This window comes from Rhinatrema bivittatum, chromosome 2, assembly GCF_901001135.1.
Source record: "Rhinatrema bivittatum chromosome 2, aRhiBiv1.1, whole genome shotgun sequence".
NCBI lineage: Eukaryota > Metazoa > Chordata > Amphibia > Gymnophiona > Rhinatrematidae > Rhinatrema > Rhinatrema bivittatum.
The window spans coordinates 657,371,476-657,390,385 of NC_042616.1; the positions used below are offsets into that span (position 1 = coordinate 657,371,476).

The 18,910-nt window shown below is 45.0% G+C and overlaps 1 protein-coding gene across 3 annotated transcripts in view; it reads left to right on the top strand.

Annotated features, from left to right (window-relative positions):
• Window positions 1-18,910, top strand: part of ADHFE1 (alcohol dehydrogenase iron containing 1) — a 144,339-nt gene that overhangs the window by 37,782 nt on the left and 87,647 nt on the right. For all 3 annotated transcript variants that reach the window (XM_029591399.1, XM_029591401.1, XM_029591400.1), the window contains exons 5-7: window positions 708-862; window positions 1,333-1,529; window positions 15,775-15,852. In XM_029591399.1, the coding sequence (XP_029447259.1) occupies window positions 708-862; window positions 1,333-1,529; window positions 15,775-15,852 (430 nt within the window). The remainder of the gene's footprint in view (window positions 1-707; window positions 863-1,332; window positions 1,530-15,774; window positions 15,853-18,910) is intronic.

Below are 18,910 nucleotides of genomic sequence, written 5' to 3' on the forward strand. Positions count from 1 at the left end.
ACTAAATGACTGAGGGGACAAGGAAATAGCAGTAAAATTAAATTAATTCTTTGCCTCTGTCTAAAATCATAAGTTGGGTGGAACAGGTAAATAGGGAACGGTTATTTACTCTTTCAAATAACACTAGGACTAGGGGGACATTCAATGAAACTAGCAACAGGCAGATTTGAAAAAATTGTTGGAAATATTTTTTCACCCAGTGCACTATCAAGCTATGGAATCTGTTGCTAGAGCATATGGTCAAGGCAACTAACATAGTGGGGTTCAAAAGAGAGTGGGACAAGTTCCTGAAAGAAAAGTCCATGGTCAATTATTAGCCAGGTAGACTTGGGAAAGCCAGTGTTTATCCCTGGGAGTGAGATACAAGAAATAGATCAATTATTGGGGATCTTCTGGTCACTGTCAGAGGTAGGATGCTGCACTTGATGGACCTAGGTCTGACCCAGCAAGGTACTTATGTTCTTATGTATGATACAGATTGCACTCCAATATTTCTCTATATTGGCTTATTGGATTATAAAAAATTATATCTGTGAGGTTACTGTTATGAATTTTATCTTTCTTTTACATATAAAAACATTCACTGTGAATGCAATTGAAATATAGTGGGGCTGGCTTTAGTTCAGCTGTAACTGCGTGATTTTACACACGTCAATTAAATAATAGTGAAGTGTTCTGATTTTATTGTTCTATTGTTTTCATCACAGGACCTACAGAATATGGGTGCCAAAAATGTTTGTGTGATGACAGATAAGAACCTGAGTCATCTCCCTCCTGTGAAAGCTGTTTTGAACTCCCTAGTCAAGAACAGTGTGAACTTCAAAATGTTTGACACTGTCAGAGTTGAACCGACCGACAAAAGGTAAAACCTACTGTGCCATATGCTGCTAATGTAGAAACTTAGGGGGTCATTTTCAAAGGCTTATCGTGTCCCTTTTCGCTTGCGATAGCATGCTGGGGGTGGAGTCGGGGGAGAATGGGGGCGGCAAGGGGAGGAGTCGGGGTGGCGAGGGGGCGGACTCAGCGATGTCTTCGCTGGCGGCGATAAGGTTAATATCCTTAACGTCACCAGTAGCGTGCCGAATAGCACCACCTTTCACGGTGGCGCTATTCGGTGCAAAAGCCTGCAGCGAAGACACCGCAGTGGTGCGAAGGCTGCCGACTTTCGCAGGTCCGCCCCCATTTTCGCAGGTTTCACCATTCTGCCATAGAAGGTGAATCCAGGCCTTAGTCTGTCACTATTCTTCTCCACTGGACATGTTAGATATGTGTTTCTGACCGATCCTAGTCCCTTCACCACAATTAATAAAACAGGTTTTCTTTCCTCGATAGTTTCAAGGACGCAGTAGACTTTGCCAGGAAGGGAAGGTTTGACGCCTATGTTGCTGTTGGTGGAGGTTCCGTGATTGACACCTGCAAAGCTGCTAACTTGTATTCATGCAGTCCAGAGTCTGAGTTCCTTGATTATGTCAATGCGCCCATTGGAAAGGGAAAAACCGTGACCATGCTTCTGAAGCCATTAATTGCAGGTGAAGTGGTCAGATGTGTGTTTGTGCATCGGTGGTTTATTATTTTTTTTAATTGGTCAGTCACTTATTAACCATGGAGTGTAGTTAGCTGTGGGCATGCTCATGTTTTGTGTCTTTCTACTGTGTTAGCCACTGAAAAGCATGGGCAAGGCAATGCAAACACATTTTCACAAAAAGTTCAAGCCATTGTCAGCACTGAGGGAAAATGTTTGTGTGTGTGTTTTTTAGGCTTTCTTTACAGGAAATGCTGACAAGGGCCTTATATCAACACTGATTTCTGTGCTTGTCCTTCAATTTACATGCTTAGCCTTTCGTTACTAGGAAAATTATGGGGTAGATTTTATAACATGGATGTGCCAATTTTATAACTTGTGCGCCAGTGCGTGCACGCACATGTGCAGGCGATGCACACAAGGGGGGTGAACCTTTGCAATTTCCGCGCAGTGGCACAATCAGGCCTTCCCAGTTCCTTCCCAGTCCCTACACCCCTACCTAAACTCCCTCCCTCTTCCCCTCTCCTCTCCTCTCCTCCCCACCCCCTAAACCCTACTGATCTATCTTTCTTTTTTGTTCTACAACTTACTTTAGGTCTGGAGCTGAAGTAAGTTGCGCGCACCAGAGGACAGTGTACGATGGTGCTGTCATGGCCCGCCCCTTTGAAAAGGCCTGGCACTTGTGCACGGTCCAGGCTTTATGCGCATGGTCGGGCCCATCCATGTGTGTAAAGCCCAGGGATTTACGCGTGCAGTCCTTTTAAAATCCAGCCTTATGTGTATAAGTTCTATGGCTTCAGAAAAATAGGCACATATGTCAACTATAATGGATTCAGCAATATGGCCTCTCTACCCTCATCCGAGTCCACATATTTTTCTTGTGCCACAGAGTTTACATGCATAAATTAACCAGTAAGAGAAAGTTATCAGGATTAATTTAATTTATTTATTTATATGTTTTAGATACCAGCATTCCATGTGAAAATCACTAGTTCATAACGGATAATTTTAAAATAAGCACATGTATTGGCACTCGAGTGGTCATACACTGGATTTTTAAATCATGCACACAAGTAGGCACATGATTTAAAATATGCCTACTGCACACGTGTACTAATTTTATGCAGTTATTCAAGCAAACGTTAATCACATATCTTCCTTAAGCATTTGTCGACTTTAACACGCATAAGGAAGCGGACTTTAAAACATAAGAACATAAGAACATCTACCCGTTCTAGACCTCTCATGATTTTAGTATTGATAATTTTTTATTGATTTTCAAAAAATTAGACGACAAAAATATCTAATCTTTCCATAATTTCAAATCATCATGATACAAAATACAGAAGTTCTCTTTATAAGAAACATATAATGGTCTAATTATGATCCAATCAAAGAAAGTCTTACCACATTTATCTAAGAAAACAGAGGCATGGCAATTTCAAGGGAGATTTCAAAAAAAGATTAATATTATCCTAATCATTGCATTGTAATCCTGTTTATATTTCTTTTACTGGATTATGTTGGTAACACGGCTGCTCTTTTCTGTTCAACAAATATTTTCAAATGTTCTGGACTAAAGAATATATAAACATCCTGTTGTTTTTTTACAATACATTTACAGGGATATCTAAGGTTAAATACAAATCCCATTGACACTAATTCCTGTCTAAAAGTCAAGAACTCTCTTCTTCTAATCTGTGTAGTAACAGATAAATCAGGAAAAATCTTTACCCAACTTTCCTGGAATGTGATGGGGTATATGCTAAAATATTTTTTCATAACTTTGTTTAAATCCAGTAAATTTGTAAAAGCAACTAATAGCAATCCCCTATCTATTATTTGATTGTCAGTGCTCTCTAAGAAATTCGTGAGATTACCCTGAAAGGGCATCTCCTCAGTGTCCAAGTTTGGAGTTTTTTTTGGTAAAAAGTAGCAATAGCTAATCATAGGAAAATCATTTTCCGAAAATGATAATGTTTGCATTAAGAACAACCTCAATGTTTCCATCGGTACCTGCCCCGCTATTCTAGGAAAGTTAAGCAGGCGCAGGTTTAATCGCTTATTATTGTTTTCAAAAGCTTCAAGTCGTCTATGCAAAGCATCTCTGTCTCTTGCTACAATCGATTGAAATTCTAAATTTTTTCCCTCCTTCTAACGCCTTAATCCTTATTTCTGAATTTTTAAGACAATCTCGGACTTGTACTAAATCCTGTTGATTTTTCCCTGTTGCTATATCAACCTTTTTCTCTAGTCCTTTTATGTCCATTGACATCTTTGCAATCATGTCCCATAATAATTCCAGCGTGACCACCGCAGGGCGCTTCAGTGACTCATTTTGGTTGTTCCCCGAGGTCAAGTCGTTTCCCTCAGGTACTATTCCATTTTCTCCTCCGATATTCACATTCGGGGTCCCTGACTCAAACGAATTGAGTACCCCCGATGAGCCACCCATGAGGCCTTCAGCCGCCCTGAAACCTGGGGGTACATCTAGATTGGGGCTCAGTGAAGCTTCTTCCAAGGACTTGGGCTGCTCTCCCATAAAGCTCAAGTCAGCGGAGTCCTTAGCTACTGGTGAGACAGGAACTTTTAGGAATCGAACTATCTCTTGCTGAATAGGAGATGGAGGGGGAAGTGAGGGGAACACCCTTATTTTCCCCTTCCGTTTTGGAGGCATATTTAGCAAAATCAGTTCAAATTCAGCAAACTGTTCGTCTCCCAAAAACAATGCAAATTTTTACTTGCCTCTGTGGCGATGCCTGATGCAGAGTTCCCCCTCGATCCTCGCTTATCCAAGCGAAGCCAAGCAAAGCCACGCGCGCCCCTTAGGCGCGCCTAGGAGGCGTCGTTCTTATTGCGTCTCCTCGTCCCCTCCCGATGACGTCGGGGCTGGCAGGCAGGCAAAACGGAATCAGCTGGGGAATCTCGGAGCTCTCCGGGTGCTCCTTGCGATCAGGCAAGCACTCTCTACCTCCTAGACGCCGCTCTTATTGCGTCTCCTCGTCCCCTCCCGATGACGTCGGGGCTGGCAGGCAGGCAGGCAAAACGGAATCAGCTAGGGAATCTCGGAGCTCTCCGGGTGCTCCTTGCGATCAGGCAAGCACTCTCTACCTCCTAAACGCCGCTCTTATTGCGTCTCCTCGTCCCCTCCCGATGACGTCGGGGCTGGCAGGCAGGCAGGCAAAACGGAATCAGCTGGGGAATCTCGGAGCTCTCCGGGTGCTCCTTGCGATCAGGCAAGCACTCTCTACCTCCTAGACGCCGCTCTTATTGCGTCTCCTCGTCCCCTCCCGATGACGTCGGGGCTGGCAGGCAGGCAGGCAAAACGGAATCAGCTGGGGAATCTCGGAGCTCTCCGGGTGCTCCTTGCGATCAGGCAAGCACTCTCTACCTCCTAGACGCCGCTCTTATTGCGTCTCCTCGTCCCCTCCCGATGACGTCGGGGCTGGCAGGCAGGCAAAACGGAATCAGCTGGGGAATCTCGGAGCTCTCCGGGTGCTCCTTGCGATCAGGCAAGCACTCTCTACCTCCTAGACGCCGCTCTTATTGCGTCTCCTCGTCCCCTCCCGATGACGTCGGGGCTGGCAGGCAGGCAGGCAAAACGGAATCAGCTGGGGAATCTCGGAGCTCTCCGGGTGCTCCTTGCGATCAGGCAAGCACTCTCTACCTCCTAGACGCCGCTCTTATTGCGTCTCCTCGTCCCCTCCCGATGACGTCGGGGCTGGCAGGCAGGCAGGCAAAACGGAATCAGCTGGGGAATCTCGGAGCTCTCCGTGTGCTCCTTGCGATCAGGCAAGCACTCTCTACCTCCTAGATGCCGCTCTTATTGCGTCTCCTCGTCCCCTCCCGATGACGTCGGGGCTGGCAGGCAGGCAGGCAAAATGGAATCAGCTGGGGAATCTCGGAGCTCTCCGGGTGCTCCTTGCGATCAGGCAAGCAGACCTCTCATGATTTTAAACACCTCTATCATATCCCCCCTCAGTCGTCTCTTCTCCAAGCTGAAAAGTCTTAACCTCTTTAGTCTTTCCTCATAGGGGAGTTGTTCCATTCCCCTTATCATTTTGGTAGCCCTTCTCTGTACCTTCTCCATCGCAATTATATCTTTTTTGAGATGCGGCGACCAGAATTGTACACAGTATTCAAGGTGCGGTCTCACCATGGAGCGATACAGAGGCATTATGACATGATCGTGTGAAGGACACTCCCAGTTTTACCAATGAGTCCATCAGTTTGCCCAGTCCGTCATGAGGTCATCCAGACCCTCTGGTTCTTCAGCCTGCCCTGCACTCCCCTCCAGTTGGACCTAGACCCCAGTCGATTTAGGCCTAAAAAGAGAGCAGAAGTAAACATATGTAGCTAACAGCCTGCCGCATACTGTGGTGGCTGGTTTTTAAAATACGGATTACATGCATAACTGTTGGGCCCTGCACTGGAATGCCCATGCCACACCCCTTTCCACCCCCTTTTTTTAGTGCAAGCATTTACATATATGCACGTAATTAGCGGCTTTTAAAATCTGTGTTGCTCATACGTGGCCCACGTGCTCGCGTTTATGGGCCTTTTAGTGTGGCAGCGCTTTTAAAATTCATCCCTATGTGTGTAAGTTAAAAAAAAAAAAAAAAAAAGTACATGGACATGTTGTGATCCCGGGTCGTGCCCCGGGATCTCCACTCACCACCCGGTCTGCTTTGTCTGTGGGAGCCTCCTTCGGCCCGCCGAACCCAAGACGTGGCCGCCCAGGCCTCCACCTCAAGTATCTGTCTGCAGTTATGAAGGACTTAGTCAGTTTACATGTTTAATTGTCTAGAACCTAGACTTTGATGCAGCTTTAGTGTATCCCCCTCTTTGGTTCAGAATTAAGGGGCTACAATCCCCAGGGCCAGTCTCAATGTCCTGGACCTCTCACTCTCTCCATACTCATGCACAGTTAGCCCCTGGGGTGCCAGGTTTTCACAGGCATGGGGGAACGACTTGCCTCCAGGACCCTAGGTGTATAGGTGGGAATTCACTCCACAACTGACTCTCAGTTTCAGTCAGTCTCAGAAATTGGTATCCTCGCTCCTTGTCATCTTGAACAGAAGCAAGCAGGACACTGAGATTAGTATTCAAATAATAAATTTATTGAAATTTAAAAAATAGGATCCAAGCCAAAATAGAAAAAAACCATAAGAATACAAAGGAGAATGACAACCCCCAGCTGCCTCAAACTCTTTCTCCATCTTCAGCTGCTGAGTCACTGTCCCTTCCGAGTGTTGGAAAATAGGGAAAATCTCTTCTCCAAAGTAGGTAGGAAGGTAGTGGTGGAAAAACGCCCTCTTTTCCCAGGTAAAGAAAAATCTTCTCAAAATCTCTGGGCAACCACAATCCCCAGTATTAACTGGGATGCAAGGCCATGCAGGTCCCAATCCCCTCACGCAGGGGCGATTGCCCTCCTGAACTGGGAGCAGGTCTAGAAAACAAACAGCTCTCTTAAGTCAAAAATCCTCTTTTCCTAGCATGTAGCAGATGGACTCAAAACAAATGGGATATAGCATGCTCATGCTAGCAGTTGGAGACGGATCTGACGTCAGCACGGGTACATATACCCCCACAGGAAGTGCAGCAATTCAGTAATTTCCGTCTCCAAAGCAGTTTGGAGCTTACAACGCTCGCTGAGCGTTCATCCAAATTCTACTCGACTAAATTCTTGAAGACTTCCATTTGGTCGAGCCCCGCACTCCTGCGGTGATACCCTACGGTCCCTCCCCCAGTTGAGATTCCCGAGGCGATTTCCGTGGTCCCTCGGAGGTGAGAGCCTCGGTCCGGTGGCCGAATCGCGGCAGGGACCTAGCCCCCGGGTGAGAAGGGCTCGGTCCCGACCCGTGCGTGGTGAGGACTTAGCCCCCCGAGTGAGAAGGGCTCGGGCGTGGCTTAGAGGCAGCGGGTGCACTTCCTAGAGCGTGGCGGTGAAGGTACTTACCCTCTCCCCCCGCGGCCGGAGACCGCCCGGGTCACAACCGGGAAGCGCCAAAGACCAGGTAAAGCGTACATCTTTCTTGGGTCTCCGGAGGACGAGGATCAGCGGGGTCGGCCTTCGTGGCGGCCCGCCATTTTACCTGCCTGTTCACTTCCGTGTTACGCGCACGTTGTTACACGTACATCATTACGCGCAGTGTTTGGTTGGGCGCAGGCCGTAGAGCGCACATAGTTATAGAATTTTAACCATCAATACAGGTATATTTTTTGAAAAATACAATTGAATTTTGCAGTTTCCTCAATTTCACATTATATCACAATTACATGGCACAAGAAACAAATTCTATTACAAATCAAACTAAATCAAACTGCAAAAATTACTATGTAATATTAATGAAACGAAAGACAATTCCTAACCTGAGTGATGAAAGAATTTAAAATAATAACATGATAGAAAATAATAGAGCTAGATAAATTAGTGTTACATATCACTTAATTACACCGTAATCAAGATAGTTCTAACTTGAATTCACCAAGGATCTAGAGTCTAAAAAGTTACATAATTGATCAGGTTCAAAGTATACATTTTTAACACCCTGCCTATTTACTACACATTGGCATGGGAACCTAAGACTAAACTTTGCTCCCATACCAACTACTTCTTCTCGCATCAGAAGAAACTTTTTCCTTCGTGGAACGTGTAATATCTGGAAAGACCCATATGGACTGACCCAGAAAAGGCAGCTTCCTGTTGCGAAAAAAAAGCTTTTAAGTATCATTTCTCTATCTTGTGCAAATACACATTGTATAAACAAAGTTCCTCTCTTATTAATCTTTGCTTCCATGGATGTTTCTAGGAATTGTGTTAAGTCTAGCTCTGGTTCAGGTACACATTCCTTAGATACTGTCGAAACCATCTTAATCTTATATACTTTAGCTAATGTAGGCTCATTAGGAATTGTTAATACTTCCAATAAATACTTTTTAAACATTTCTAAAAGTGATACCTTTTCAAGTAATGGGGAATTAAGAATACGAAGATTTAAATATCTAATGGAATTTTCTATATTTTCCAATTTTCTTTGTTGTATCTATCAGATTTAATCAGTTGTACTTGATTATTTTGCAAGATAGTAACTTTCTGATCTAATTCAGCAATATTTTGTGTATTCAAGGAAATATTCGATTCCATAAGCTGAATTTTCCCCACCAAGTTAGAAGTAATATCTACCAGGGAGTACACCGATTTTTCTAATACCGTTATTGCAGTCCATATAGAGTCCATTGTGACTTCAGTAAGCTTAGGAATAGCTGGGCGAAGTAAATTAAACTCGGATCTTTAGTTTTCAATAAAACTTCTTAATTCCCCCGATATTCCTTTTTCCTCTCTAGGAGTAGAGGCTTTTACTACAAAGGGAGTTGAAATTCCTTCCCCCGGTGTTAAGCCCTTCATGAACCCCACTGCTCCGGATTCCGGGAATAGAACTTCTGAGGGAAACGGGGGGGGGGGTGGACGGGGCTCCGGGACTTAAGGTGACTTGTATGTCCGGCGAACACTCCAGCTGCTCATCTGGATTGAATGCCAAGGATTGCCGCGGAGTTGTAGTAGCCACTACCGGAAGCATGAACCCCTCGATTTTTGGTTGAAGGATGTCCGAGGCAGGGATACCAGTCTCAAGCTCCCTAATCCTCGCTTTCCTTTTGAATGTGGCATAAGTACTTTCAATTTGGAAACTCACTCAGGGATCTTCTTCGTATAACTCTAGAACTATTAACTACTATAGTAAGAAATTGCCTAACGGGGGTATTCAGAGAGTAGGAGAGAGATTTAACTATTAAAGGAAATCTTATACTCACAAAAATCTAAATATTTAAAGGAGAAATTCTTCAGACCTGTTTCCAGACAAAGCCGCGTGCCGGCGGCAGCTACATGCCACAGGAAGGGGCGGTTTTGAAGTCTACTGTCCCCTTCAGATGACGTCAACGGCAAGCTCCTGTCGGGCCAGGACGAGACATCACCCTCTGTCAGCTGGAACAAACAGGTGCCGTAATTGCGATCCTTCTTGGGGTCTCTCTCCCCTCACCTTCCCCCGAATCAGGTCGCAGGAAGGGGCGGTTTTGAAGCCTACCATCCCCTTCAGATGACGTCAACGGCAAGCTCCTGTCAGGCCGGGACGAGACCTCACCCTCCGTCAGCTGGAACAAACAGGTGCTGTAATTGCGAACCGTCTCGGGGTCTCTCTCCCCTCTCCTTCCCCCCAACCGAGCTCTTTTTGATTGAAAAAATCCTTCAACTGTGCAGGCCGAAAGAAAATGTAACTGTCCCTATTGTATTTCACTGCGCACTTGCAGGGAAACTCAGGAAAAATGAGGCTCCTAACGCAAGTGTCTCTTGTTTCAATACCAGGAAGCCTTTCCTTTTAGTTTGCGTAGATTTTGTCAGATCGGGGTAAATTCTGATCTTTGCTCCCATGAATAATGCATCCATTTTCTTGAAATAAATCTTCATTACATCTGTAAGATCTTTCTCATTATAAAAAGTGATCAGTAATGTGCTTCTTTCAATTATTTAAAATCCAAATGATTCAAGAAACTCTGTTAAATTAGCAAAGTCTCTTGGAGTTTCTTGTACGTGTTGTCTGTTCTTAGTTGGTAGGAAGTAGACTCTGTCCAGGGGTGGGGTACTTTGAGAAGGAAATTTCAATATTTCAGAAAAAATACCTTTTATTGTACTCCGAGAAAATTCCCCCACAATCCTGGGAAAATTCAATACATGTAAATTAAGATGTCTTAGCACATTTTCAATGTTCTCTATTTTTCTATTAATATTTCCACAATCCTGAATGGTAACATTTTGTACTGATTTCACTTGCTTTATTTCATTTTCTATCCTTTCAAAATTCCCGGAGGCCTCCTGCTTCTGTGTCTGAAAGTTTTTATTCAATGAATCTAATTGCTGGGAAAGCACATTTATTTTAGCTGAACAGTCCCCGCAGGATTGCGCTATGGAAGATGACAAATTCCATAGCGCTTCTAAAGTCACCACCTCAGGCTTCTTTAAGCCTAGCATTGCTTCAGTAAAGGGACTAGAGGAGGCAACAGCCCTCTCACCTCCAACAACCGCCTGTACCTCCCCTCCCTCCCGATCAAACTCACCGGGCAAACCCCCTTCGGTCTCTTGAAGGTTTGGTGCAGGGAACTCCTCCTCCTGCAAGGCTTGTGGCCCAACTTCGGAGCTCAGCCTCGAGGACGGCGTCGAAGTTTCTCTGGCGGCAGGTGGTGGCCTCTCATCCAGTGGGCTTAGCGATATTTCATCCGAGTTAGGTCGGCTTCTCCTCCAAGCGTCCTAACAGCCGGGGTGCTGTTCCCTGTTTGTGTGGGTATCGCGGTACACTGTAGAATGGTCTTTTGCACGGAGGGCAGGGTGGTGATAGAAGGATAATTCCTCACCCTGCCTTTTCTTTTTGGAGGCATATTGACTTCAGGAAACAAGTTTGTCGGCAAAACGCTCCGCAGCAATCAAACAGAGCTACCGATCAGGGCGCCATCTTGCTCCACCCCCTTCATATTAAATTTCATCTGCCATTAGGATGCCCAATCTTCCAGTCTTGCAAGGTCCTCCTGCAATTTATCACAATCAGCTTGTGATTTAACTACTTTGATTAATTTTGTATCATCTGCAAATTTGATTATTTCACTCATCATATTCCTTTCCAGATCATTTATAAATATATTGAAATGCACCAGTCAAAGTAATTTTCCCTGAGGCACTCCACTGTTTACCCTTTTCCACTGAGAAAATTTACCATTCAATCCGTCTCTCTGTTTCCTGTCTTTTAACCAGTTTGTAATCCATGAAAGGACATTACCTCTTATCCCATGATGTTTTAGTTTTCTTAGAAGATGTTTTTTTGGCTAAAATACTTTCTTTCACCTCACTTTTTAAGGTTAACATACAGGCAATAAGAAAAACAATGGTTATAAAAGCAGATTTAATGTCTGGGGCTTATCAAATTACCATTCATTTCTGCTGGTCTCACCTCTCTTTAGCTGAGAATTACTTTTGAACGCTGATGAGCTCTACAATACGAACCCATAGGGTAGGAAGTGGAGCCCAATGTCTTGCCTTGTGGAGGCAGTAGCTTACATTCTCGGGCCGGCCAGGTGCTCGTTCCCTTCACAGGTCTCCAGCACAGAGAAGAAAGGACAGTCATGGCCACCGAAGTGACAGACTGTTCAACTCTCAAGTCTCTTAGACTTTGTCTTCGCAAGTCACCTCGGCACAGGATGCACAGGGGCAAAACAGGGGTGGAAAGCCAGAGCACTTACACGGTTGCTTTCGATGGGTCTCGATTGGCCGACTCTGGCACCCTGCTCATTATTTGATCAGTTATCTCTACCATGGCATTCAGTTCTGCCCTACCTCTCATTTTGTGGGGGAAGGACTCGCTGACATGGCAGTTTTTATGGCTCAGCATTGGAGTTGCCTGTAAGATCTGCGGATCTGCTCTGCTGGACATCCACAGAAGTGGTCTTTCCCTGTACGTACCCGGATCAGTCCAGACCGTGGATTGAGCCTCCTGTCCAGCAGATGGAGACAGACAAAAACTGAAAGGGTATCCTATACCAGGACAGAGCCTACCCTGCATCCCTTCAGTATTTGTCTGTCTCCAGCAGATACAGGCAGCTGAACCTGTGGCTCCCTTCCTTTTCTCAATTTCTTTCTACCGGTGAGATTGTTCCTTCTCCTGTGTTGTTGTCTATCAGATCAAGCAAGTATTACCTTATTTCTATACAAAAAAAAAAGTAAAAGGTTCAAAACTCCTGCTTTGGGAGACAGCTCTGTCTTCCAACTCTTAGGGGATCCTAGGGGGGGTTTGCCCCTTGTTATACAGCCTAGGACCCCTTTTCCCGGTGACCTGCTTGTCTGCTGGGGCGATACTGGTGGTCCAGTCACTCCCCTTCCTTACCTGTGCTGCCTTACAGGATTTAACAAGGAAGCTCAATTCCCCTGCCTTCATTTAAGTTTACAAAAAAAGAGGCAGGAGACAAGCGAATTCAGCACCTTTTGTGCACGGATAGCAGCACAGCAGGGTTCGTTCTCCTGCCTCTGCTACTGGGCAGCACAGCTCAGCTGATTCTCCCTCTGTAGCTTTTCTAACCTGCCTTCATGCCGCGATCCAGTGGCTGTCTTACGGACCAGGTGCTTCGAGCAGGACTGTTTCGGTCCCACCCTGTTTAGGGAAGCTTTGGTACATCCCATGGTCTGGACTGATCCGGGTACGTACAGGGAAAGGAAAATTGGTTCTTACCTGCTAATTTTTGTTCCTGTAGTACCACGGATCAGTCCAGACTCCCTCCCGTGTACTGTATGTTACATCCGCTCGAAGTTCTTTTCTTTACAGTATATTGGATTCCTCGACTTCCTAACATAACTTTAAGGCACCGGAAGCATCTACTAGATGAATGTGGATGTACAGAGTTTTCAATCTTTTCAATTTACCAGTTCTTTATTGCTTGCTTGATCTTATAGTTATCTTTATCTGCTTTGACAACGTTTATACTAAAGGGATGCAGGGTAGGCTCTGTCCTGATATAGGATACCCTTTCAGTTTTTGTCTGTCTCCATCTGCTGGACAGGAGGCTCAACCCACGGTGTGGACTGATCCGTGGTACTACAGGAACAAAAATTAGCAGGTAAGAACCAATTTTCCTTTTCACTTCTGTCTGTCAGCTTCTCAGAGTGTGACAGGTGTGCATTCTTTGTTACAGGAGAACTTACCTCCTGAGCTCCAGGGTCCACTCTACTCTGATCCAATGAAGATGGGGGTCGACTGCGGCAGATCTCTAGTCGATCAGCATATAGAACAATGTTACACAGGGCCCTCTTTCTCTGGAGAAAGACTTCATTATTATTCCTCCCCTTTCCCGGCTTTTGCATCGCAGAGCACTATCAATTGGGATCTGCTAATCTCTGGCAACTTTACCTTTTGGTGGCCTCTCCCTGCTCCGCTGGGCAGGTACCATTGGCTGACTTTACCCCCTTTGGCAAACCTTCCAAATGGGAGAGGGTGCTTGACTTGAGTCCACCTGACTTCATTTAGGTAGCCAGGGTCTGGGGACAGACTCTCGAGTAGTTCACTCCCAATCGGGAATATCTCCGTGTTCTTCAGGACTAGAGCTGGGTGCATCAATTGTATCTCTCCTAACTGAATGGCAAGCCAGATCTTACCTCTTAGCCCCATGGGTATTTCCCATGGGCTCCTAGGCCACATTGCACCATACCATCCTTGGAGTGGACCTCGCCCCCGGTTTCACCAGGCGTGCCTGCGCACCTCTCTACATTTTTTTAAAGGGCCCGCAGCATGCCAGCTGTTGGCCCTTCTTTCTGACGTCATCACTCCAGTGGCCTATATTAGGCGAGCCCTGACCATCAGGCCTCGCCTTGGCAACTGCCCTGCTCACTAGTTGTGTGACCAGCTGCTTGCCCTCGCTTCCTTGCCTGTGTTCTTACCCGCAGACCCTGACCTTTGCTTCTCCTGACCACGCTTCGGATTTTCTCCAGACCCTGACCTTTGCTTCTCCTGACCACGCTTCGGATTTTCTCCAGACCCTGACCTTTGCTTCTCCTGACCACGCTTCGGATTTTCTCCAGACTCTGACCTCTGCAACGCCTGACCTCGCTTCGGTCCTTTCTCCAGACCCTGATCTTCGTTACGCCTGACCACCCTTCGAACTGCCTATAAACTCTGACCACCGCTTCGTCTGACTCCGCCTGCCGATGGTGGGGACCTGAGGGGCCCTACCCCTCAGGTGGCGTCTTACCCCATCTTGGTCCAAGGGTCCACAAAGCCTATGAACCGTAACAATAGGGATAGTTCTGTTATTCTTTTTGGCTAACAATTCATGGTTTTAGGGGGTTTCTGATTAACATGAATTAATTTGCTCCATCTTTAATTGTTAGGAAGGAAATAAGCTGCTTTCTAGGAATAGTTTTGTGACAAAAATTGATACTTGTTCCAAATGAGATTTAGAGAGGTATTTATTTGATTCACACTTGGCCGGATTTTAAATGCCCTGCGCGCGTAAATCCGGCTGGATTTACGCACGCAGGGCCCTCGCGCGCTGGCGTGCCTATTTTACATAGGCCGCCAGCGCGCGCAGAGCCCCGGGACACGCGTAAGTCCCGGGGCTTCGTAAAAGGGGCGTGTCGGGGCATTCCGTAAATGACGCAGCGTTTCGGGGGCGTGGCGCGGCGTTTCGGGGGCGTGGTGCCGGCCCAGGGGCGTGGTTGAGGCCTCCGGACCAGCCCCCGGGTCGGGTGATGGCGCACCAGCAGCCTGCTGGCGCGCGCACATTTACGTCTGCTTTCAGCAGGCGTAAATCTGCCAACAAAGGTAAGGGGGGGGTTTAGATAGGGCCAGGGGGGTGGGTTAGGTAGGGGAAGGGAGGGGAAGGTGGGGGGGAGGGCGAAGGAAAGTTCCCTCCGAGGACGCTCCGAAATCAGAGCGGCCTCGGAGGGAACAGGCAGCGCGCGCTGGGCTCGGCGCGCACAGGTTGCACAAATGTGCACCCCCTTGCGCGCGCCGACCCCGGATTTTATAAGATACGCGCGTATCTTTATAAGATACGCGCGTATCTTATAAAATCCAGCGTACTTATGTTCGCGCTCGCGCAAAATTATAAAATCTACCCCACTGTGTTCACCTTTTTCAAGAATGTAGTCTGAGTGGCAGGATTTCCTGATAAAATGGCCTGGTGGTTATCTTTTATCATTTTCTTTTTTTTAATTGAGCTTTTCAGTTAGGCATAGTTGAATTGTGTTACAAATACTGTTAAAGCTGCCTTGCCATTGGTTAGGTTTGCTGGTATCATACCATTTCAGTTCACCTCTGTGGGCAGCACAGCTCTCCCATTATTAAGCTTTTCCACTTGGACATAGGCACTTTGTGGAATGCACAACACATTTCTTCCACAAAATGTAACTGGTCCTCATTTAACTATCTATATGCTACTGGTGCACGCTTAATCCACAAACAGAAAATCTCATGGGGTGAAAGTATAATAACCAAACGCTCCTTGCAACTGATGTAAGAACACTATTCTAAAAATAGTTAAGAATGTATCACAAAACTATTTCATGTTACTATATTTTTATCAAAACACAGTATTTTTAAGGTAGCTGAACATGGAAACATAAAATTGAATCTTGAAATTAACTGATTATTAACTCTTGAATTCATTTCTCCCATTAGTCCCCACCACTTTCTAACTCTTGAATTCATTTCTCCCATTAGTCCCCACCACTGCTGGGACAGGAAGCGAAACCACTGGTGTTGCAGTGTTTGACTTTGAAGAGCTGAAGACCAAAACTGGTAAATTTTAAGAATACCCAAAGCATAGGCACGTAGTGCAGCAGCTGATGCTGGAATTCCAATTGAGGAAGTTAAAAAAAAAAAAAAAAAAAAAGTTCAGCTGCATTCAACAAATGTTTAAAAAAAGTTTTTTTTAATTTTAAATCTATAGAGAATAAAAGTGAGGTATTCTCATGTCTGCTTTTTCAAGGGTGCATATGAACATTTCAGCATCACTTTTTATACAAATCATGTGTCAATCAAGGTTAAATAATGGAGCTGTATTCAGGAGAGCAATAAATCCCACTTAATAGATTATCAAAACATGAGATAAATATTTTACCTAATTTATGTTAAGGCTTGTAGACTTAACCTATAAAAATAATATACAGAATCCATTCACATTGATTTCTATATAGACTCTGTTAATAAATTGTTCAGTCTTAACAGTTTCCTTAACAATGTGCAAAGTCTACATATCCCCTCTGTTTCTCTCCACAGTAGAGTTTTCCCATCACCATCTTGCCTTGGTTTCCAAACCCGATCAATCCGCCTTTACAAATGTAATCCCAATTCAGGGTGTTGGTTGAACTTTGTTGGGGGCCACAGTAAAACCCAGGACTAAGTCCCAGATTTGCAATCACCAGTCCTTGAGCCCTGGGGTGTGGGTTCTTGGTCTTTGGGGGAAGGCTGTCCTTCTAGGCCCAGGGCATGTAAGTGGAATCTCTTCCATGTTTGTTGCTATCATATCTTCAGGATAGGCACACTGGAAATAACAGGATGGACTCAGTACTGGGTGTTCCATACTAAAAGTTTACTTTGATTTATCAAAAATGTTCAGTGTCCATAAACTCTTATTTCTATAAAAGCTGAGTCCCACTGTATTCCTCTATGAAATTGTCCTTCAGATTGGACCCTGAGTACTTCTTACCCTCCAGAGAGAAGATAGATAAATGTCCCAGGTGGGTGGAATATTCCAATTATGGTAGAAACCCTTTAAACAAAACAGTACCTGTTGTCCAGAAGGTCTAGGGTTATTTCACAAACCAAACTCTGTCTTGTGGCCAGTGGAGTCTCCAGATGCCTCCCAAAACTCCCCACTCCTGCTCTCCTTTTCAATCAGCTACCAGACCTCTCTGGATGAAAAGTTCCAGGCTGAGAAAATGGTTCTTCACTTTTTTCAACTTCTGGGCAAGGAAGAGTGGCTTTAAAACTTCCTGACCCAACTCAGGAAAAACACTAAAATTAGGATTTCTTCACAAAACCAAAAAGTTAAAACTCTCTTTCATTTTGTAGTGGAGTGAGTGTCTCTTCTCTGACCAGGACCAGAGGCTACCCAGAGAGAAGAAATCAACTTCCCAAAGAAACCTTCACTGTCTCAAAATCCAGGATCTAGGCAGAACCTTCCAGGCATGGAGTGACTGAGAGGAAAAACCTGTTCAACCATGGTTAGACTGGAAGGCCCAACCAAAATAGCAGAAAACACTAACAGCTCCTTACTCTCCAATTCTAACAGAAAATGCCACACTACTCCTACTTCCCCTCCCTTATTCACACAGGAGTTCACCATTCCAGCAAGCCTCAGAGTAGGTGCTGTTTAGCATGGTACGCCCCTTCTCTTGCCTCACTAACAGACCAATACGGTAAAGTGCACTCAGCTGTTTAACACGCTTTCGGATGAGGGCATTAAGGCTAGGCTCTCGCTCTCTCTCTCTCTTTCTTTCTAGAAGGGCCCTGACAGCTAAGCTGGCTGCAGGAGCTCAGCCCACTTGGTCACAAATCACGCCCCAAACTCCTCCCTTTTTTCTGATTTGCATCGCACCATGCGTTATGTTGCTTTCGCAGGCGTTAAAGGCGTTTTTGCATGCGTTAAGGTGTTTTTGCATGCATTAAAGGGGCTTAATGCATGCAAAAACTCCTTAACTCATGCCTTATAGCAATTTGATAAATGACCCTGTTTGTTGTATAAAGTGATCAGTCACTTTAGACTGGTGTATGATCAGCTAGTCTGAGTCTGAGAGGTTTTCCAATGAACATAAAGATAAGTTCCCCCTGGCGCAGGGTTTCCTGAAACAACAGCTGTTATCAGGCTTGTCTGTTTTATCTTTGATTGACTATTCGTACTGTTCATTTATTTATTTATTTATTTAAAATTTTTATATACCGACATTCATCCAGGATATCATATCGGTTCACATTGTAACGCAAAACAAACGCACGGCATGGCGCTTTACATTGAACAGTAAAACATGATAACAAAGGCATTAACGAGAGGGGGAAAATAACATGGGAAGTTTTGCACTAAAATTATAAACAAAGTTCATGGGTTGACTGTTTAATTTATGGGGTCAAGCACCCACAAGAGGGGAAACAATTTTAGACCGTCCTTAGTGGAACACAGGATATGTTGCGAGGGTCATTCATCAAAATGCGTTATGGTGTTAACACACGTGATAAGGCATTAATGCATGTGATAATTGTGTTACCGCACAGTGCAAATACAAATTTTTAGAAGTGGGATTGATTAAAATGAGGGGCACTATCGCACCGTGCGATAGCGTAACACAGGGTATCGCATAGTTTTAATGCCGGAAATAACTACACCTTTTTTCCTGGCATTAAGCTGTGCAATATGCCTGAAATGGCTGTAACGCAATTTGCGATAAATTTAGCAAATTGCATTTTGGTCTTTTCTGGCTTGAGAGGGGAGTGGAGGGAGAGAGAGAGCTATTGGCTGGCCCTCCTATAGAGATTTAAATAATTGACTATTATGATGCCTTTCTCTCTCTCTGTCTCGGCACTTCGGAAGCTGCGAAATAGAAGTATCGCGGGGTGCAAAAACTTTACCGCACCCCGCGATACTACCTATCAAAGAGGTATTATAGTGCGCGGTGTGGTAATTCTAAAATTACATACACACCCCTTTTTTTTTTACCGCGAGCATTATGCATGTATTATTATAGTATTTTGATAAATCTAGGGGAGTGTTGGTAACTTGGCAATAGTGATCACAATATTATCAAATTTGACTTAATAACTGGAGGGAGCACACTAAAGAAATTTACTGCGACAGCATTTA